General features: G+C 41.6%; 1 protein-coding gene across 1 annotated transcript in view; it reads left to right on the forward strand.

Annotated features, from left to right (window-relative positions):
* LOC125890690 (GDNF family receptor alpha-2-like) overlaps window positions 1-23,132 on the forward strand; it is a 55,821-nt gene that overhangs the window by 14,537 nt on the left and 18,152 nt on the right. Inside the window, exons 3-4 of the mRNA XM_049579445.1 lie at window positions 452-538; window positions 13,469-13,847. Coding sequence (XP_049435402.1) covers window positions 452-538; window positions 13,469-13,847 — 466 coding nt within the window. The remainder of the gene's footprint in view (window positions 1-451; window positions 539-13,468; window positions 13,848-23,132) is intronic.

Consider the following 23,132-nt stretch of genomic DNA (forward strand, 5'->3'; position numbering starts at 1 on the left):
CTTTTTTTTTTTTTGACAAACTGGCCACACATTGTTAGCAGGGAAGATGCATTGCTCATCCTTTAGTCCTTCAGCTGCTCCCTCTAATCAAACCACAGCAGAAACAAATATTGTCCAAAAGGAAATGATTTGATCCATATGAGAAAATAAACAACTGCTCATAGTGGGAGTCAGCTGTTGGTTAGCCAGTCCAATGCTGGCTATCATTACAGTGTACTGTTACAATTTAATCCAAAACATTCATGTAAAAAGCTCATTTATTACACTGTTTCCATCAGGAACGATGAACTGAATTTCCTCTCTGCTTTTGTGCGCTCTTTCAGGTTATTGGAGCTGGAATGCATTCCTGTTTCTGTTTTATTTGGAAATGCTCAAATGCTCTGCTCTGCTCTGCTGGGAAAGTAACGTCATCCTCTTGAGTATTAATGCATTTTTGTCATCCTTGTTTCAGGTGGAGACATAGAGGACTCATCCCCGTACGAACCTGTAGCACCAAACCGACACCCCGATGCATTCCGCTTGGCCTCCATCTCTTCAGGTATCACAGTTTTGATCTTAACTAAACACCTGGCGGTTTATCATACGAGTGGAGGTATTTATTCTAGAGAGGGTGAAACCGAGCTTCCTTTAGGATGAATAACAATGCAGTGGTCTACAGAGCCTGTGTCGATCTTTCCTCACTGGCATCCCCCCAGTCAACTGTCCTTCGCCTTTGAATAAATTGGGTGCTTATCGTTTGATCTGTCTTGTAACATACGACGGTTGTTGTGAGCTTGTGAGCTAAACCATATACTCTTGGCGTATTACTCCACTTTTTTTCCAAGCTATTGATTTAGCTTTCAGTTTGATTTCCTCTTTGGTTTACTAATTAAACAGCCCAGCACTCAGCAGGGGAGCTATAGCATGCTGTTTAATTTAGTGGTTATTACCGTCATGGTATCACTAATCAATGCAGATCTTATTATAAAACACAGCCACAATGGTTAATGCAGTGCAGAGAAACAAGTTATACAATAGGTGTGATTGGACACAGGGACAGCGCCTGTCCATTGCCAGAGCCACAGGCTACAGTCACTTGAAAATTTGTTTTCTTTCATCCAGTTCTGACAGAAATTTCCGGAGGATGTTCTCTTATATATACATTTTTTCTTTTTTGCCAGAAGCAATCTACAAACACTGAAGGCAGCACATTTTCCTTTTCTTTTGGCTGATGTATCTTGCTTTGTCTTATAACTGGGAGGTACAAAAAAGACATGCTTTCTGTATAATCCCCTTAGCTTGAAATCAGCAGTGTATCACTTGTTTTTGAAAGTACGCTTGTTTGATATATATTCAAAGAAGGAGAGAGTACCAGAATAAATAGAAAAAAAAAACTGCAGGCTTTGATGACTTCGGAGTTTTTAGAAATGATGGCAAACTGCCTCCCCTGATTTGAGTCCATATTCATCTAGAAAGCATTCAGGAAGCACATTCTTCCACCAGGGCTGCAGAATCCACCAAAATTGTCATTTTAATGATAGAAAATGTTTAGAAGTTGCACCTGGATTTATGATCTGCACCAAAATATTTGTAGATATCAACAATCATGCTGTTCTGTTATCATTTTTTCAAGGCTAAGGTAAGTAAGAATCATGACCACTGAGTTATGGCTCTTTTAAATATTGTCAGTAAATACTGCAAAAATAAATCAGAGTCATCCGTATAGATCTAGATAGATAAAAATGGCATTTATTTCCCCTAACAAAACATTAAAGTAGCAGAAGACAAAATTAAAGACATTTATGCCATTGATCGATGCAGAAAAGGCACAAAATTGGTGCATAAAATGTCACTAGAATGCAGGAAATTGTTTGCTCAAAATTTTCTGGTGGAGAACCTTTAAACCCCCTGTTTCACATGTGTCTTCCCCAATGTTGAAACAACCTACACCTTTGATCAGAGTAAAACAATATGTGCAGCCGTCATTTAAATAAAGCTGCAACTGCATGTATGTTAAAAAGACCTATGTTAAAAAGACAATCAGTTATAATAAAAATTATGCAACATCAAATTCAATATTTTCATCCTAATGAATTATGAACCAAAATTAGCTAAAAGCTGGATGACATTTGTGGTTGAAAATTAGCAAAGATTTTTTAAATGTTGGAAAATCTGTGAAGTCAGAAATATGCAGAATCCAGTCTGGAGGTAATGATTAAAAACATAAAGCACTTTCTAAATGGGCACTAACCATCCTCGATTTTATTGATATAGCCCACATAGTATGTTCAGTAGTTTTGAGATTCCCTGCTTACTAACAGTCAAGCAAGATAATAATCAAAATACGGATGCTCATCTTTAGCCTAGCAGTGTACGAGCAGTGCTTTGGTAAAGCAGGGAGCGCAGTACAGTGTACCTAGACATATTAAGATACAACAGGGGACTCATTACTGCATCCATTTTGCTTCAGCTGTTTCCTCCATTCTCTCCAAGGTGAAATATTGGATTTGCTCTCTGAAATCTGTTTAGCCGCAAGCTTTCCTCATTATTTATCATTTCTGAGGACAGAGTAATTGATTATGGCGCTGAGAGAAAACCACAGGCAAACAGATAAGTAATTACACACTTGTTTTATGAAAATACTCCTCACTTCGATTACTAAACCACACAAAAGTATTCATAATCACGTCTATAAATGTAAAACTGCACGGAGACCCGGGGAATATATGATATCTGGTTGGTTGATGAGGACAGGGGAATGTATACTCTCCAAGAGGGAAGGTAGGAAATTGAAAAATAATCTGCTACTTTAAAAGTTTTTGTCTGGGAGGTAGATAAGGGACAGAAGTTGTGATAGAAATGAAAAAGAATTATACACCACTGTATGCACTCACGCTCGGAAGTCGAAAATTAAATAGAACATATAGAGACTCAGTTTCTGCATTGCCCCAAGTGATACCTGCAAAACTATTTCACACAGACTTCTCCTTCTAATGGGACTGTGTAGTCTTAGCCACTCATGTTTTGCATATCTTCAAACTGAAAATTTGCATGTCCTATACAAACACAGACAAAAAGACAATGGGCACATTTAACCCTTTGGGGTCCGTCCCTTAAATAAGTGCAGTGGCTGCCCTTCAGTAATGTATATCTATACCTAAGGATGGCTTTTTAGAAAGACTGCAATGAAGTCTGCTCATCCTGCCCTGGATTGGTTGATACTCTGCACCTGCATCAGCAGTGTTTCATCACCTCAGTGCTCAGCACAGTTGCATCCAGGGCTTACTGGAGTGTCTTTGTCAACATCAGTGGGCCTTTTTGCACTGATCTCTTTGCTGTGATGGCAGCCAGGCACAGTGTGGTCTCCTGTGCCACGCCTCTCCCCACTAAAGGATAAGGGTGATAGCAGGTGTAGTTTGTGTTGTGACAAGCTGGAGTGCCTTCAGTGTCACAAAAGAAGCATATTCCTACTGTCATTTTTCTACAAGCACTGCCAGTTGGCTAACTTTGAGATGCTGTTAGAACTTAGCAGGTTGTGTGAAAAACGCTTACTGTATGTTTCTCTGATTCCCAGGCGTAGGGAATTATGTATTCAAAAGAGGAGCCCTACGAGGGCAGCAGGTTCTTGTACACCTTTCCAAATTACTGCTTTAAATGGACTCACAACCCAGTTGACACGGCACCATGGCTTTGCTATATCAGCTGGGGGAAACTTGTTCCCCATCCCACCCAAGAAGTGCAGTGTCAGATAGATTCCCCCACCTTTCAGCCCACTGTCACAAGGTCCACCTGCCCACCTTTGTACATTCTGCCTAAGCAGTCTGGTTATTGCCGGATGTTGCTCACTCGTCTGACCTGTGACTCTCTTCGCTATGTCATGCTGTCAGTGTCAGGGCAGAGGGCATGGTTATCTGATAGATGATGGAAATGATAGATGGAAAGAGAGCAGAGGTTATATGGGGTAGAAATGTGAATAGGACAATACTGAAAGCTGACTCAAAGTGGAAGTGACCTCTGGTTACCAGCAAGTAGGAATACTGTGAAAAACACTGCTGTTTTCCTTTGGGAGTGCTGTCAACAGCTCCAGTGCGCACAGTGTAGTCAGTACCCACAACTGGAAACGCTAAAGCCTGTATGTGAAACATGATGTGTTGTAAACCCATACAGGCAGGGATTTGTAGCAAGTCAACCTGATGGAAATCAAAGCTGCAAAATTTACATTTGATTCCAGTGATATCCTTTAAACACAACATACCATCTCAAGATTTATTGTCACTGTAACATACCTGTTACCCTGTCTCCTAGAAATTCTGTTTGTAAGTTACCAAACTGCTTTCTTAGTTACGTTACTGTGGCAACATAATCGCTGCTTGGATTATGTTCAGAAAACAACATTTCTTTCAGGTAACAAAACACTACAATCATGTACCACATAGACTTTGGAAGGAGGTGGCTGGGGACGATGGGAGGCACACAAAGTGCAGGACTCTGACATCAGAACTTTGAGTTCATGTCCAGACTTCTGCCTAAGGTTTAGGAAACAAAAGTACTTCAGTTAAAGTAAGGGAAAGATCCTGATTTCAGTTAAATGTTAAAAGTGCATGAAGGACACCCACTGCTCCACCCAAGGCCAAGGCTGGTAGAAAAGATTTCCACACACTTAAATCTATCCAGTGCTTCACAAAAAAGAGGTAACCCTTTTTTTTACTATTTTTTTTTTTTTTGTAGGTGCCCGTTTTCTTGGGGTTTTTTTTTTTGTTTTTTTTTTAAAGTACTTTTTAGTTTTTCTTTGTAATAATTTTATTTTGTGCTTTATGTGACTTGTATTTATGTTTTTGAGTTGCATGTTTTTATTTTGTATTTTTGTTTTATGTTGTCTGTTTGTAACAGGCAAACTGCATGTCTTAGCCAGGACACTTGAAAAGGACATTTTTAATATCAGGAGGTTTTCCTAGTCAAATAAAGGTTAAATTAAAAGAATAAATAAATAAAAAAAATACCTAAAAAAAGAAAACAATACGACTCGGTACTGTATAGCAAGATTGCTTATTTTGGCAGGAATCAACGAAAATATGTTGTCACTGAAAGTTTTGCTGATACATTTAGTGTCAACATTTTTGCGACTTGCCAGAGACATTAATTAGCAACATTTCCTCATTATGTGAATCGACATTAATTTGCTCGGCATTACATTTCCCTCAAAATGTGTTTGCTGTTTCAAATTAATTGTAGGCCTATAAGCCCATAATTTCTAGAAGACAGGGCTGCTGTTACGTACATCAGACGAAATGTAAGTGAAACACTGAGAAACACAGACAAGATCACCAACATTTTCATTAGATCTTACAGTGACTGTAAAAACAAGCAAGCACGACCTCTGTTTTACAAAAACACAGACGGTACTATATGTAATCTTGAATATAGCAGAAGTTATAAGATCCATTAATACCAGCAAATTTGCCTTTCAGCCATCGCAGAGAGTGAGTTTGCGAGAGAGAAAGAGATTAGACAACTCTGGATCTTATTACCAGTGTCTCAGCTGTAGTATTATCACAGTGAAAACTGCTCAAATGGTAGAAGCAAAGGACACTGCAGCAAATTAGAGGAGTCATGTAAAATGCACTTCACAGGTGCTCTCCATTGAACCCCAGATGAGCAATAACAGTATTGAGCAGCTCAGCACAATATGCTTTTATTTTTGACCTCACTGCTGCCTGGAGTTGCCTTCTACAGCCATTTCATTAACTTATCTTGGTGGTGTTTTCTTCTTGGCATTTAAGCTCGCAACAGGTCCAATCCAGACCATTGTGATTGTATCAGCCAATCATGTATTACAGATTGGATTTTTCCCCTCAGTTACAGTGGTAATCTTTTCGAAGGAGAGACACAAAAATGTATTTTAGTCTGCTGCTACATGTTCATAAAAACACCAAAGGATAAATTCTGTAAAGTTAGCTGTCCAGCTTGAACCAAAACTCCCCCGGTATGTCTTCGCCATGGGTAAATTATGAGACAGTGGGCCCCTGGAAACACACACACACAGACTTTATGGTGATTGCGCCTCTTTTTTGATGTAGTCATGTGTGTCTCTTTGGTTACTTTGTGTCTGTAGATGATTTGTGACTCTTTCGGGTAGTTTTGTGGGGGTTTTTGTGGGTAAGTGTGTGTAACTTTTGGTCGTTTTGTGTCTCTTTTTTGTTGTTTTGACGTTTTTATAGTTTTTTTGTGTGTCCTTGAGGTCTTTTTCTGTCTTTTTTTGGTAATTTTGTGTCTCCTTGTAGTCACTTTGTGCCTATTTTTGCATGTTTTATTCCATTTTTAGGGTTACTTTGTGTCTTTTTGTAGTTATTTTGTGTCTCTTTGTAGTTTCTTTGCATCTCTTTGTGTTTTTTTGATGTCTCTACCAGGTCACAACATGTTAATTTGGTTGAGATTTTACAAGTGACGGCCAGGGGGTCTCTGACACTTTGGGCCTGTGCCCAGTAGGCCCATCCGATAATACATCTATGGTCTTCATTTGACACTGAGGGATATTTCCAGTAGGAGTATTGTCTTCAGGGGAAAGCTTGGCTACATTTAGCCTTGCAAAAAGAAACACACACGTATGTAACTTTTTGCAGCTTGAAAAATCTTCAAATGATAGGGAGTGCTGAGTGAGTCTTTCCCAGAGGAAATCTATTGATAATAAGTTCTCTACCCAAATACCTCTTCAGTTGCTGTAAGAATAGGGCATATTAAGTAATAATAATGCATATTTTCCCTGTTCTAATCAGATTGGACCAACCACCATGGGGAAACTAACAAAATCAAACAAAAGTATGAAGCATGGAGATGCTACAGGAAGGCACATTTGTCTTGTTTACAGCCCCACACCTGCCAGTGACAGACACCTCCTCGCCCCACCAAGTTTAGTTGGTTCAGAAAATGAATCACATTTGGTGCCTGGTGTGGTGCTACTAGTTTGTTTGATGTATGCAGAAATCCTTTGTTGATAAAGAGGAGTGCTGCAACTTATCTTCTGTATTAATCAGTTACTTGTTTGGTCTTTGAAATATGAGGAAATGTGAAAATTGCTAATCAGAATTCTCCAGAGTGCAAGATGATGTCTTCAACTGCTTGTTTTTGTCAGACTGTCCAAAACTTTGTTTGTTACATTTTAAAAGCTTGATTTTTAGGTAGGTTTAGGTACTGTGTGTTAGTTTGAGAAAAAAAAACATGGTTGGATAGTTATGCAGGCTAGATCTAGCAAAGATAAATTACATAGCTTAGGTTTCGGGAGATGGATCTAAATCACACGGCATTCAAACAAAGTATTCCAACTAAAAATTAGTGTAGAAAAAAAAATAAGGTTAGATATAATTTTGATTAAGTTCTTGAATTCTTTTGAATAGATCAAGTTTGTTGTTGTTGTTGTTGTTGTTGATGTGACTTTAATATATATTTTGATATTTGAGATCTTATTTTCAGATTACTGTGTTTTCAGCCCTTATTTTCAGATTCAGACCTTTTTTCACTTTGAGGTCTTTTGTCACTGTCAGATCGCTTTTTTTCAGTTTCAGGATTTTAGCCTTGATTTGGCATGGGGGGCATGGCATCTGCTGAGTGGGATATGAAATTATGAGTTACAGCACAACAAATAAGGCTGAGGACTGGGAAAGACATATGGTGACGATGTATGTAAGTCAGTTATTGGTTTCACATGGTCCTGAACCCTGGTCTCCTGGGGGAAAGTCCTGTGTTTTTTGACCCTTTCAACACCCCAGCCTGCCTCCTTATGTGCCTCTTTATACTACTTCCTTCTTCACTCCCATCGGCACATTGGTCATGTGATTCAAGCCTTCCTGATTGCTTTGGTTATACACGATATACTGGCTCACAGTTATGTGGTTTCTATACGAATTGTGGTGCATTACTTTTCGTAGGTGTATGTGCAAAGAATACATGACCACAGCCTGTGTTTTTTGCCTGGATGCAGAGCCCCATGACAGAGCTCTGTCCATGCTCGTAGCGTAACGTTGCACAACCATTGTTTTCTTGGTTTCATGGCAGAGTTGGTGTGCAGCACGAGTCAATAGCCCTCGACTCCAATCAATAAGACATCATGTATGAAGGATGTGGAAGAGAAACCTTCCCCCACAATGCACCAGGACCCCTATCAAAGCCCAAATGAATTCCATATTACGAACAGCATGCAAAGATATCATTAACTGTAATTGTTAATATGCCCCACGTAAAATGTATTCTGTTCTCTTGACCCAGCGCTGAGCTAATTAACTTATTAGGAGCAGAGGGCGGCGTAGAATCCTGCACTCAGAGGTCCCTCCAGGAATTAAGTTTAACATCCCTTAGTTAGACCTTCTAACTCTCAGCACTAAGCCTCTCACCTCTCAGCTCTCAGCTCAGTGTGCCCACCATCCAATTAAATCCAGAAAGCTGTTTCTACAGCTGGGGAAAAAAGGACCAGTGCAACAGGCGTGTTCAGCATGCTGTTGAAATGTTTGACATTTTTACATTGTCTCATAACAATTACTATTACTTAGGCAAACACTAAGATCTTTTTTTAGCATGCATACGGTTTTTGGGCTTCTGAATATATCTGTGCCTGTGTTTGTTTGTGCAAGCTTGGCTTTGTGCATTCCTGTGATAGTGCCAGTGTATTTATAATACTTTGTTTATATGCTTCATTATTCTGTGTTTTCTAATCAGTTTACCCTTAGCCGAGCCTTAGCTTGTCTCTCTGTGGGTCAGTAATGAGAGCTGTTGTTCGAAGCTCACTTATCTGAGAACCTTTGTTATAGTCAGCGTTTCCCCCCCCCCCCCCCCCCTCTAACAAGTTTAAATTAAACAGCAGTGAATAATCCACAGGACATGTTGCTTGTTTCAGTTTGTTAGTATTTTTAGTTTTTAGTACTTGCGCCATTAATGAACAAGAAAGCAGATTATCGACATTGTGTATGTTCACAAGACATAAATATCCTTTTAGATTATTTTCAATACATTATGCATTATTGCCAGTGATGGTTGAAGGAGCCAAACAGTATGCATATTAAGACTGAGGGGGCCACTGAGGACGCTCAAGCTTTGAATATCACCAGAGGAAGCTGAAACTTGAAGGCAGATGCTCATAAACAGCTCAAGTATTTAGAAGTGTGTTTACAATGATTTAAAATTCCTTTGGACACCCCCCTCCCACCTACACACACACGCATTTATTCTCACATACAAATATTTAGTCTTCTCTCATCACTTCCATCTCCCCTCACTCTCTCTCCCTCTCATCTGCACGCCGCTTCATTTCGCAGCAATAATATCATGCTCAGAGGTGAAATTCAGCTGATCCCTGAGAACAGAGGACTTCATGAACTCTGCCGGTCTGCCTCTGATGACGTCTATATGTCGAACTCGCTCAGTAAGGCTTAGGGAAATGATTTTGTAGATCTAGTGTACCCTCTTACACACCTCTGGAAACCCCCCAGCGACACAGTGTACAGAGCTAATGACTGATGAGCCCTTTGACACGGAAATGCTTGACATGCTCCTCAGGGTCCGGACTAAAGACTTCCCTAACAAGCTCTCACACGCTCACCCAGGGCCGTATTAAATCCAAACTTTGGCACCTTTCCTAATTACTGAGAACAGACCCGAAGCCAAGAGCCTCTTCCTAACCTGGGCTGAACTCCCCTCTGCAGCGCAGCGTCCCTTGAGTATGGGATGATATATGAAATGCAGAATTCAAATTAGGCTGACAGAGAGCAATTACTGGGGAAAGAAGATCCCTTACTCTTTGAGGAAAAAAACCCCATCAAAATCCAGATACAGTATACGTGAACGTTTTATCCACTTCCACTCATTCAAACGTGCTCCGTCCACCTCCCTCACCTTTCTCTTTCTCGTTATTATCCCTCTTTCTCTTCTCTCTCCGGAACATACGCCTTGTGTAATTTTCTGTTTCTCTCCGTCTGTCTTTCTATAGGTGTCTCCTATCTCACATTCTACCTCTTTCTCGTTATTCCTTCCCCTCTCTTCCTCTCTCTCCCGTGTGTGTTATATGTGCGGGAAGAATAGACGGTTATTTCCACTACATTGCCATCAGTGGGGTCTAATTTATGATGCCCATAGAGTAGAGAGCCCTATTAAAAGCCTATTTACAGTCAAACGACGGGATCACCAAAAGCAATGGCGATGCTTTAACTGTTGTTGACATCGACTAAACAGTTATGAGATCGCATTTTCCGAGGCACATGAGGCAGTTTTCAGTAAACAACAGAAGACCATTTGAAACTCTTTTTGTGAATCCCTGTTTTGTATTCCCTGAATTCATTTGAAGAAAAAAAAAACTCCGCAAACATTCATATTAGTTTATTTTGCAGCCAACAGGTGCTGAGATTTAATGGGAAAAACGTTATTTATGACTTCTGCTGCACTTAGTGACACTGATGTGCTGTGTTTATGACATCCATTAATCAATCAGTGCAGCCACCCGCCCATCTATCTGTTCATTCATTCAGTCAGTGCCTCGCTTGCTCATGAATGCATAGTACAACAGTCAGCAAGGTATAAGTTGATAGATTCGTGTAAACTATTGTGATGCTGTGAGCTGTTGATTGCACTGCTGATGGGCTGGGTTAATTATTCCGAGCAAGAGTTGCACATCTCTCCTGAATGAGACTGGATTAATTGAAAGCTCTCCAACATGTCTGCGTAAGTGGCTGTCCAATCTGTGAGTCTGCGTCCCCTCATTTCATCTCTCTATCTGTCATGATCAGCTGCTGCAATCAACTGCTCAAGTCTCCTCTCCCCTCTTAAAGCTTTTTCCATTTTTATACGTCTCGTATCATTAGCTTATCAACCCCTTTCTCCTCGCATTATGGTGGAATATGTTTGCTGAAAACCTTCATTGTAATGCACTTGGAAAATCAATTATAACTCTGTAACACAATACTGCACATTTCCCCTCCCATCTCCACTTCTTTGCTTCCTTTCTCTTCTCCGCCCGCTCTTGCCGTCATCCTGTTTGTGTGTAAGCACGTCAGAGCCATCAAGCGGGCTTTGTGTCTTATGCTCGCCCCAGGACATCTTTTTGGGTTGAGCACCAAATTCAATCTCAGCTCCCCAATCAGAGGTAGTAAAAACCCGTCCATCGCTGCAGCCTCAAAAGCGGCTTCAGCCCTGCTTGGTCAGATAAATCTTAGTAGCTCATCCTTCTCCTATTTTCTTTTCATCCTGGACCCCCCCAGTGGCCCACATTAGAGCCTGCAGATGGCCAGGGGAGATTTAGGAGCTGCAATCCATCAATGTAATGTAGCCTGAACCACTGGACAGCAGCCCCGCTAACCTCTCCTCCAGCTGGACCGTTCTGCCCCCGTTCAGGCCCGCTTCAGCCAAGCTTGGCCCACTTTAGTGCAACTTTGGCCCTGCTTCGGCCTCTTCATGCCCAGTGCCAAGAGTCAGCTCTCTTCTTGAGTCTCATTGTAATCACAGCTTAGCCAAGCCGCTCCCTCCTGACGAGGTCGACTAATTGTCTCACATCCTGCCTTTAAGGTCTGATGTTTGTTACTGTCGCATAAGTGAATCTGAGATGTGATCTGAGCGCAATTCTGTCTGCCTTTCCAGTCACTTACACTAACAAGACTGAGTTTGCTCTGCTGCCAGACATCTGCTGTGGATCGTTTATCCTCTCCCCTCAGAGAGTGCGAGGATAAACAAGTTTCAATTGATGATACAGTTATGTCTTATTCTAATAAGAGTCATGAAAGTTAAGGCTCTTATTATTTGAGTGAAAAAGGAAAGGTTCTCCCTGGTGACCTGTGACAAACACCGAAAAACAGACAGCACTGTTTTGAACACCTTTATCTGTTGAACTCAGGACATGCCTCTGCCTGTTTATCAGAGCGCCGGCTACAGTTAACCTTGATACATCTAAATGAAATCCCTGGTTAACGGAAAGCTAGTTTAAGTGTGCTTTCGCTCTCTCTGTAGTGAAGTTTCGATATTCTTCTGCTATCCTTCAGTGGCAGCCAGTTTGGATTTATCTGACGTGATCTGAAACGCACAAAATCATTAATTTTGGTGGTTTGTTTATTTTTTATCCCTCCCACCGTTGTGATGTGATGTGTTCTATGTATCCCCATTTCTAGGATTTATAACAGGAGATGCACCACTTGGAAACAACACAGCATCTCCAGCACAGCCCTCTAAAATAAATGGTCTTCTTCCTGCTCCAGGCCGTCTGATAGACACAGAGTGAGATTGGTTCTGTTGAATAAGAGATGAATCTCTCTGGGTGTCACCATGCCGCTACGACCTCTGAAATATCATTATCTACAGGGGAGGGAGGTTAACTTCTCTAATATAGCCTGAATACAAGAGAGGGGTGCCACAAGTGAACATGATCCTGCTTTATTACCGGTATATCTCAGAGAAAGGTGTGTTTTTTTTACTGCCACTGTGGTATGTGCAGTATCTCAGAACACCCAGATACACCTAATGACATAATCTGTTTTTCACAAATATGATATGCAGCCTGAGGGGTAATTGCAATGTTTCAGTTTGTGATTATGCTGAGGAATATATATAAAGAGAACTTAATCTTGTACTTGAACCATCCAAACAAGTGGATCTTACAGCACAGCATGTACTACAGCATGGAGTCTTTGCCAAGTCCTTGAGCTTAGTATTTTTTGGGCAGATGTTACAGTATTTAGTGTTGTTTTCTACTGACCAATATTCACACGAATAAGCATTTTTGTCCATATTTTCCCAAGGACTCCCATCTACATTTACATTAGTTCCATAATTGAAACATCTTCTTTACCTGGTTTTATCTAGGAGATGCACCACTTGGAAACGTCAAATAACAAAAGCATTGTATTGAGTGTTATATGTATGGAAATCGACTTGCCACGACAGCTTAATAATGCACTAATATTATAATCACATCATAGTATTACCTGGAAATGAATAATTTATTAACATCCAATTTGGAATCATCGCTTAATTCATTCATATTTCACTCAAGGTCTGAAACAGACTGAATCAATAATTCAGTTAGAGTGGATGCGGGCAAGCTGCAGGCATCCCTCCTGTGGCTTACTGTAGGGTGATACTGAAGAGTCTCCTTCACTGTTCAAGTCTAACATTTGCAATGAACTTCCCGACGGGTAGAGATGCAAGGATTATTGTTGTATTTGTTGATTGTACTTTGCAGCTGAGCCGACCGCAAACTATATCTGACTGATGATGTTGAGTCAGAGGATCAATGGAAAGATTTTTATCCATCTGTTGTGACTGTATGTGATCCAGGTTGTGTTTGCTGAAATACTAACAATCACAAAAAGCATTAGAAATTCAAACTATTCATGCCTCTTTGGAAATACATATAATAAGACAAAGGACTATTTCAAGTGTATCTGCTATGTCTGACACTTCTTTTTCCCTTCAGGTTGATTGAAGTCACTGAGTTCTTTCTCTTCTTTGTGTTCTCTGTCAGGAATGCTCACAGCGGCCCCAAAAGGTTTCCACTGTCTTGATGCAGAGAGAAACTGCAACCCCTGTCTTGACGCGGCCAAAGCCTGCAACCTCAACGGTAGCTGCAAGAGGCAACGCTCCGCCTACATTGCTACCTGCAGCAAGGAGGACCCCAACAAGGGTGAAGCGTGCAGCAAGAAGCGCTGCCATAAAGCACTAAGGTTGTTCCTGGACCGTGTGCCCCCTGAGTACAGCCACCGGCTGCTCTTCTGCCCCTGCCAGAGTGAGGGCTGCGCCGAACGACGCAGGCAGACAATCGTGCCCGATTGCTCCTATAAAGATAAGGAGAAACCCAACTGTCTGGAGCTACGGAGGGTCTGCCGCCAGGATGCTCTCTGCAGGTGAAGGAAAAGGAAATGGTTGGGGGTGGGAGGCTTTGGTACATAAAGGGCAAAGAAAGAGTGTCCTGTATGTGTATGTGTAGTGTAGGGGTAGGGGTAGGTAGGGAAGACAGGGCAGACTTTGATTTTATGCGCATGCATGTTTGTGGTTTTGTTGGTTGATGGACGGAAATAAGTGCTGTGTGCATGAGATGAGCTCCGGCCAAACGCATCTGAAGATTCATTAACATCTTCTTATATTCATGGAAAATGAGAAAAAAGAAAATTGAATCCTTGTGTTAGAGAGAGTTCCTGTTTGACAGCAATTTCCTCCCTCCCGTGGCATCCTAAAGTTGTATATTTCTCTGCTGTAACTTTGCCAGTGAAGTAATTAGACTTTCGGGGAAGCTGTGGCTATTAGACGCGGGATGAAGATGTGAGGCTAAGTTGAAGGGACAACGCTCAATTAAGCTGAACAAAACATTAGTGGATCACGTTGGCTGCATGGGGCCTCTATTGGATTCAAGCGGCCGGATTCAATTCACACCTACCCAGCCGTGACATGTTTCCTTGTGTTAGTGCTGCTGAGAGCAGGTAAAACACAGCGGTTGTACTATCAGCCAAATCAGCTGTCAAGATCTTTTCCCCCCCAGAACCACATGTGCTGTGTCTGGCCATCACATCCAGCTGGATGAGGAGGACGTGCTCTGCGTTCATTAGTCTAATAGCATAAAAAATATGGGACATTTGAATAATTCTAAGCATTTAAAAGCTCATTAATGAGCCTAATGGAGTTCGACCAAGTGTTAGACCCTTGAAAGCTCACTACTAAAAATAATACTCACGATGTGTGAATTATAAGAATGGGAAACTTTTGGCTACTTTTTCATGTCTCGGTGTGACAGATGATTAGGCAGCTGATACGATTCAGTGACAATCAGTGATGGGTCTTGACTGAGTTTGTGGGTTTAATGCTCCAAGTAGCTGTCCAACCTCAGCAGTCATGGGCGATGATTGCACACTTCCTGGTTCGTTAGTTGCAGTAACTGCCTGAAAATTAGACACCAGCCGCTTCTTCAGAGAAGAACTTTCAATTATTGTCAGTGTTTGCTTTAATGTGACAGGTTTGGATTTGAATCCAGTTTGAATTTGGTGAATTTGTGGCAGACATAATAACCATCAGTCAATCAACTCATATTCTGTGCGCTAAAATGAATATGTCTCACAATATGAGTCATAAAAAGCACTAATCTAAGTGTGAAAACATCTTGTACCACTTTTATATTATTTGTTGTTTTGCTCTCATTCAGATAAAACCAGAATTATTTGCTTCTGTAAAAAGCAAGAATGATTTACAGTCACATGAAATTCAAATTAGTCTTGCTGTGCCACGCACAACGATTCTGTGTAAGAAGTATATCTGTGGTGCGTCACATTCATCCCGTTTCTATAGAGGTAGCAGCCTCTGAGGCTGAGCATTAATGGCAAAAACCCAATTCCTCTCCACCAACACTAAATCCAACCAGCATGCTTCTAAAGTAGGGAAACTCTATCGCCTCCTCTCCGATTTATGATTGTCTTGATAATTACCTGCTTGCCTGCATTGTGTAATCTGTTTTCAGGCTGAGTTGCTTTCTCTGACCTTTAGGCCCCCAGGTGTCTGCTGTGTACCTCCTTATTGAGAAAGATGAAATAGAACGTTAAAGCTCATTATCTGTGGCTGCGTAATGCCCTGCTGAGGTCAACAGCTCGATGAGCACGCACACACTCATACAGTGCGGACACACACTGGCCCGCAGACCAACAACCATTCAGCACACACACACAGACTCACACACTCCCACACAACCACTTTGAGCCTGTACGTGACTCTAATAATCTACTGTTTGGGTGGTGAATTCTCCTGCAGTGAATAAGTGCTGCCATGCAAGAGAGTGTCACTACGATTCAATTAAACTGAGATGTCATTGGTCAGTGCTGGGCTGACAATGTTCTCTGACTGGTGATTTTATCCTGCCGTGGGGGGGTGTTCACAATGAACACCATCCTGTGAGACATTCGTAACGTGTCCTCTGTCTGTGTCTTTGTCCTCTGTCTGTCTCTGTGTCCTCCGTCTGGCACATGATGTCAGGCATCATCACAGGACAGCTGTATGTCCTCAAAGACCTTGGCAACACTGACTTATTATTCTGTTTGATCTGATAATTTATAGAGATGTTGCATTACCCAACGCGTTATGTTCTTAATTTGTTCTGCACCTTCAGTGTGCTGTACAAGCAAATTGAATTTAAAACGTATTCGTCGTGCTAATGGAGACAAAGTCCACAGATTAGCGTTTGTTTTGTGCAGCCTCGGAGAGAAATGCAATTGAGCATCCCTAGAAAGAGCCCTTCCAAAACTTTTTAAACACTGAAGTCACAGCACACTCAAGTACAACACCAGAGGAAACTTTTCCTTGGCTCTGTTTTTCCCCATCGCAGAGATGTGTTGATAAAAGCAGAGGAAGATCATTCAACGACAGGCCTGTCTCCCCCGGGGGAGCCCGCCTGACTCCAAACAGGGGATACACAGCTAGCCCAAGCCTATTTCATTTTAACACAAGGGACCGATCGAGAGAGGAGGGAATGAGAGGAGGAAGAGAGGGAAGGAGAGATAATGAGACAGAGAGAGAGAGAGAGAGAGAGAGAGAGAGAGAGAGAGAGAGAAAGAGCGGGGAGGAGAAGAGGGAGGGAGGGTCGCAGAATCGATCCGGGCCGTAAAGCTACTGCAGCGGGTTGGAGGTCAGTGGTTTGGTCACACAGCTATGGATCTCTGCAGCAGACTCTGCAGGCCATCTCAAAGACAAGCTTAGCTCGCTGCAACATACTCTGATGAAGAAAGGGTCACGGCTCAAAACACACCCAAGCCAAAACGGATTTAAAAATGTATACTCACCTAGTTCATTATTCATTTTAGACTTTGAAAGGCCAGCAGTTCCTTGCTGTAAACCAGGAAAAATGCCTTGAAATACTTTCTTTTTTGAGTTTTACCTTGTGCACATTGGATGCCAGATTGGCTGTGATTTCACCTTTGGAGACTGTTCAGATTGTTCCAGGTGGAGCCCAGAGCTCAATCAAACAAAAAATAAATATTTGAAAGGATTTCAAATATATAATTTTGGCTTGGGCTTAGGTGGCATATTGCACTGGAATACTTCATTCCCTCACTGGTCTCTGTGGAGGCAATTGTTGACATACTCTAGAGAGCTAGGGTCTGTGGATGGACGGAGAACAAGCATTATATGTTGCAGCTCTTGTTTCTTACATCTGGTTGTACTTCTGCTGCAGTTATTGCGTTATTTCCTTCCATAATCCTGCACAAGCTGAGAAAAAAACACAGATGTATGACAGACAACAAAACCGTGTTTGTTGCTGTTTTGGTGTTCTGCTCACTTCCTCTCCTCTCAGCTTCTCCACTCTGTGTTCTCACCATCCCTCCAATGGATCCAACATCTATTCACATGGGACTGCTGAGTCCACAGAGTGACAATAGGGCTATATTTGGAAGTGCTGTTTTGGGTAGCGAGAGCATGTGTGTGTGCATGTATGCGAGCAGATAAACTCCCTATCTGTTTCTATGTAAGTTCACATAACACAAGCCCAGTGAAGCCTAAGCCAAATAGCATTGAGTTGTATGTATGTGTACCACATTGATTGTCTGAGGATCAATGCAACACTTCTATCTTTGATTAATATCCCCTGGTCTTCGGGCTCACTGGGTGCCCTTTGATTGAGTTCTTTGGCCACTGGTTATCAAAGTGGGGAGCTGAGAGACAATCGATCACTTGCAGGTAACCTGACCCAGTTTGGGAGATGTTCTGCAGCAGGTCGCCTTTGCTCACAGAAAACTCACAGGGTGCTCTGCTCGCTCTCTCCTTCACTCACACCCTCTCTCTCACACACACACACACACACACACACACACACACACACACACACGCTGGCCTAAATCAACAGTCTGCTCTGTTGTATCTGACAACTCCAGCCTCCACTGAGGGGGGACAGTATAAGCAGACTGACTGGCCCAGATGGCATTACTCTGTAGCCTCTGAGACACAGCTGAAAGAAATCAGGATTGTTGTTGCACTTTTATCATCAGTCTCTCTCCTTCTCACAGACACACACACAAAATCACTAACATACACATAAATCTTTGTGCTGTTGAACTTGTGAAGACCCTCAGTGTATTCCCTGCTCACTAACCCTCACGTTCACACATACGGTCAGTTTTCTGTGATGTACTGTAGCTTTAATGAGCAACCAGGACTTGACTTCATTGAAAACAATTTCCCAGGAAATGTACCAGGATGTAAGTGCATAATCAGAGCTGAGTATGTAAATTACATGCTCAACCCACATACGCCTGAAGCTATAGACTCATGAGAGGCAACAGACAGCCTTTCTCTGTATGTGTGAAGAAGGCATTAATCATCACATCTACATACGGTACCTAAACCCTTACCTTCAAGATGGATTCATTATTATTTATTTATTATGCCTCCACACGGTATTATGTTTTTGAGTTGTCAGTATATCCGTACACTCCACTCCCATGAACATGACATCTCAGGAACGCCTTGAGGAAATTTCTTCAACGTTGGCGCAAACCTCCACTTGGACTCACAGATAAACTGATTAGATTTCTGTGGTCAAAGGTCAAAGGTGACTGTGACCTCACAACACATGTTTTTGGTCATAACTCAATAATTCATATGGAAATTATGTCAACATTTCACACAAATAAAAGCGATGGCATTTTATATTCCAAAAGGTCAAGGGTCAACTTTACTGTGACATCATATTTTTTTTGCAAAAACACTTTTCAGGCTATAATTCAATGTCATAACTCACATACTGACTTTGTGGCAATAATTTTGGGTGCCAACCTTCACACTGTGCTGAATGGATAGATCTTCTGTACTGCTGGGTTACAAATGTGTTTGAAGCATCCACATTTCGCCAAAAAAATACACTTAATATCTTTAAATAAATTCCTTCAAAGTCTTCATTATGTATATTATATGAGTCTAAACAGACATGGATTTAAAAAGCAACTTGACCGGTTGGCATAGGCATGCAACCATGAGCATGGGCATAGGTGTTGTTTCAATACTGGGGGGAAACATGTAAAATGAGGTATGGGAATCCTCCGCCAGAAAATTTTGAGCATTAAACACTTAATTTCCTGCATTCTGGTGAGCTTTTATGCAATTTGTGCCTTTTTCTGCATCAATTTATGATGAAAATGTCCTTTTTTTTTTCAAAATAAAAGTCCTCTGCTACTTTCATGTTAAATATTTTGAGGGGGGTGTTTCCGCCCCCCCAAACTCTACACCTATGACTGTGAGGCGGTAAATTTTTTTTTCTTTTGTTATTTCATGCTACATTTCACTTTACCCGGCATGTGTAGAGAAAGCAGCAAGTTACCAGAGCCGCAGCAGCTTCACTCCTTCATCAGTTTCAACACAGGATGCATTCAGGCACAGTACTGTGTAGACAATTGTATTGATTAAAATAAAAGCATATCTCTTCTGACAGACACGTGAGATGGATGACTGAAAAATGGGACTGAAATGCCTCCTGTGCAGACAAGCTTTTACACACAGTCAGTTGATCTATTGTTAATATAAGAATATTGAATGATTAGTACAGATTTAAACCTAACTTTTATCTGTTCTTTGATGTAAAACAACTCTCAAACAGCCTTATGAAGAGACAGGGACTGGCCGAACTGTCCTCGCTCTCAAGGTCTGAAAATGGTGCTCCCCCACAATGACAGATGTATAAAAGCAAACAACAGGATTTCTCTGATACCTTTACAATCTGCGCTGAAGTTGATACCTTGACTGTTTCTGTCTCCGTGGTTACAATACAAGTTATCAAAGTGAAGTGTCTTTTTCTGATAGTGCAAAGCTCTGGTTTTGCAAGCGAAGCATGTGTCAATTGGTGACCTTTTCCTCATACATAGTACAGTTTGCTGCAGTGTGCGGCTTTAATCAGGCCTTAGCTTCAGTGGAGACGTGCTCAGCCTGCTGGCTACACATGAGAGCGGCAAACGGAGTTAGAGGAAAGTAACAGAGAGAAAGAGAGAGAGTCGAGTAGTGAGAGGGATAGGACAGGAGGTGGAAAGAAAGAGTTGTGCATTTAATTCCAATACATGGATTAGTATATGCCCATTTACTTTCCTAACCGTAATCTCTAAGGGAACATAGTACAGCGGAAAACTGCAGTCATTACTCCATAGGCCTCATGCTTTCCTTCACAATCTCTTATGCCAACAGTACCGTATCTATTATTAATGCAAACATTATCAATAGGACTTCAGACTTATCTACAGTGAGGTAGATGTATGGTTTTGACTGTGTCAATTAGGGCCTGCTCTTTCACTCTTCATCTTTCCTTCTCTGAACTTCTCTTTGTACTTAAGGAGTCTCACTGATAGCTGTGGCTTGTACCTTTCTTTAAACTTTTCTCATGGAACTATTTGATATGTGACTAACAGCTGTTTAATTAACTGTTCTGCAGCGTACTGCTAACTCTGCTGCTTTTTTTTTTTTCGTCAGGGACAGTTCATCCATTTGTTTGACATGTACACTTTGTCTGGGGGAGGGCTGTTTGCCTTGTTCAGAGAGTATTTAGGGAGTTCAGATAACCTTGAATAATCTACTCGCCCCCTTACCAAACACACAGCGCTGGGTTTTGCATGTGGCACGCTTGATTTAGCATTCATCCCAATGACATAACATTCAGTAGGGGGTTGCGAGAAATCTGCAGCGGGTGGCGCAGACAGAAAGTGGGAGAAAGTGAGAAAGTGAAAGAAACACTGACTTGCGAGCCAATTTTCTGGTCACCAAACAACAAACATTGCAATCATGCATAAGTAACTGTTTCAAAATAAAAACAAAAAGTGGGTTAATTGAATGAAAATGCAAGTTCAGATTGTTGCTGTTTTATGTTTTTTTACTTTGGATTTTCTGCTTAAGAATGCAGGGGACGTTGTGTCACCAGACAGTTTTTGTTGGTTTCAATTCTCTGCTGAGTAAGGGGGCGAAAGGTTGTGTCATGTGACAGCTAAGCTAAACTGCCTTGTGTTTTGACTGAATGCCATCTGTCCACGTTGCCCTTTTAGAGTATTGACTGGGAATCCCAATGAGTACAGTGCTGCCAGAAAAGGCAGGCGTCTATCCAGGCACGTTCAAGAGAAAATAGCTGCGGGTAAAATGGACAATCAACTCTGACCACAGCAACAAAGAGACTGTCTCCGGGTCACCAGCAGAAATTTAAGTGGGAAAGCGGGAGCAAAATGCATAAGAGTGTCTTTTAGTGGAAAAAATAAATAAATAAATAACTGACACATGTTGCGCCCTTTTAATCAAAATATATTCATAGCACTCCGCTCACAAGGTCAGAGCAGTATTGTCAGGCTTTTCATAATAATTGTTATGATGTAATGAAGCGTGCTGCACAATGCAGAAAATTCTGAGTGTCGAAACAGACTAATAGTTAAATGTCAGTGTTGCCAAGACTCACTGTTTGCTTTGGCATTTAACATCAAGTGACAAAAGGACACACAAGGCTGTTGAGTCCTATTGATTGAACCAGGGTCAAATATCTCGCCGTGAGTTTGCACACAAGCACTTACGACTACAATGACAATCAGTTTATATGATGGTGACAACAGGGCATTAATGGGAGAGGAGAGGAGAAGAAGAGAGAAGGGGAGAGAAGAGGAGAGAAGGCAAGCAGAGGAGAGGAAAGGAGAGGAGGAGAGGGGAGATAAGGTGGGAGGAGCACAACAGAAAAGGATAAGACAAGGAAGAGGAAAAAAGCATAGCATAGAGAAACATCTTTTGTTTCCCCTCATTTGTGCTTCATGTAACTGCTATTATGTTGGCAGCTATTGTGTCATGGTTATTGTTATGCTTTCTGTAGACGAGTGAAAGATATGGTTTCTAAAGCCTCTCTAGGCTGAAGACGGAGGGAAGTGATAAGAGTGAAGAGCCGTAACATTTAACAGAAATTATCATCCATAGAAGAACTCATATTTGTAGACAGAGCACAGAGGGGAAGTCTCTAAACCAGATAGGACTCTCAATAGACTGTTGTTTTTAATGTAGAGAGGAAGCTATCAGAGGACTTTGGAGTCTGATAACTGTTTTTCCTCCTGCCCCTCCTCCTTCATGAGGAAATGGTTTCCAAGACTGACACTCATCTGATTTGAGTCACATTGTTTGTCACGGGCATCAAGTGATAGGAATAAGAATCCATATAAAAAAGCCATTAGTTTTCTATTACTGCCAAGCTGGATGGACAGGCACTCAGCGCTTAGCCGAATCACTGTGTTTAAAGTGTCAGGTTGGTTGAAAGAAGTCTACCTCTGTGGGGGCTCCCCTGCCACTTCCCTGGGGGCTGAGTGGCTGAAATGACCATAAAACTCTGTTGAGCTAGACAGCCTGTAATTTCAGCAGCGAGTGGCGCTTTGCCGAGGTATAATGGAAAGCCCGTGGAAGCCATGAAATTTGCTGAATCCCGGTGTTGGAACACCATTGTCTGAACACTCAGGACACCTCTCTAAACTTTAAATTACTGTTTTTAAGCCATCATTGTCTGAAAGAGCTCTGCATCATAAAAAGAAACACAGTGCTTGTTCAGTTTCTTTAATCTTCTGCGGTCTTTGCCTTTCCTACAGAAAAATCTGACGTTCACATTCTTTGTTAGCACCAAAGTAAAAGACCCGTTGCCCATATAAGAAATAGAAAAATGGAAAATGTGGTTCTAAAGGTTGCTTTGTATCGACACACTACAGTTGTTCTCTCTTCCCTCAGTCTGTTGTATCTTTTTTATCATCTGGGGCATGACTGTGGCTACAAGTACCTTCTTTCACTCAGAACAGGAACGGATGAGAGAGAGGAGCTTAGAGTGAGGAGAAAAAGTGCAGAGAGGGATAGGTTTGTATTTGTGTGAATTAACATTATGCACTGTTTATCACCATGCGAGCGTGTGTGTGTTTGCATGTGTGTGTAACAGTATCAATCTTTGCAGCCATGGTAGAGCGACCATATGTCTGAAGCGTGGCTTTAGATGTGATGTTAGCAGCATGTCACATCGAGAGGCTCTCCGGGTGATTTGATAGGAGGGCGAATGGAGATGGAGTTGGAGTAATGAAGTGAGTCTGAGTGGGGTTTGCTGCTGGAGGCCCAAGCCCATCACACCACACTGGCTGCATCTGTAGTGAAAGATGCATAGAGAGAGAGAGAGAGAGAGAGAG

This window comes from Epinephelus fuscoguttatus, linkage group LG6, assembly GCF_011397635.1.
Source record: "Epinephelus fuscoguttatus linkage group LG6, E.fuscoguttatus.final_Chr_v1".
Lineage (NCBI taxonomy): Eukaryota > Metazoa > Chordata > Actinopteri > Perciformes > Serranidae > Epinephelus > Epinephelus fuscoguttatus.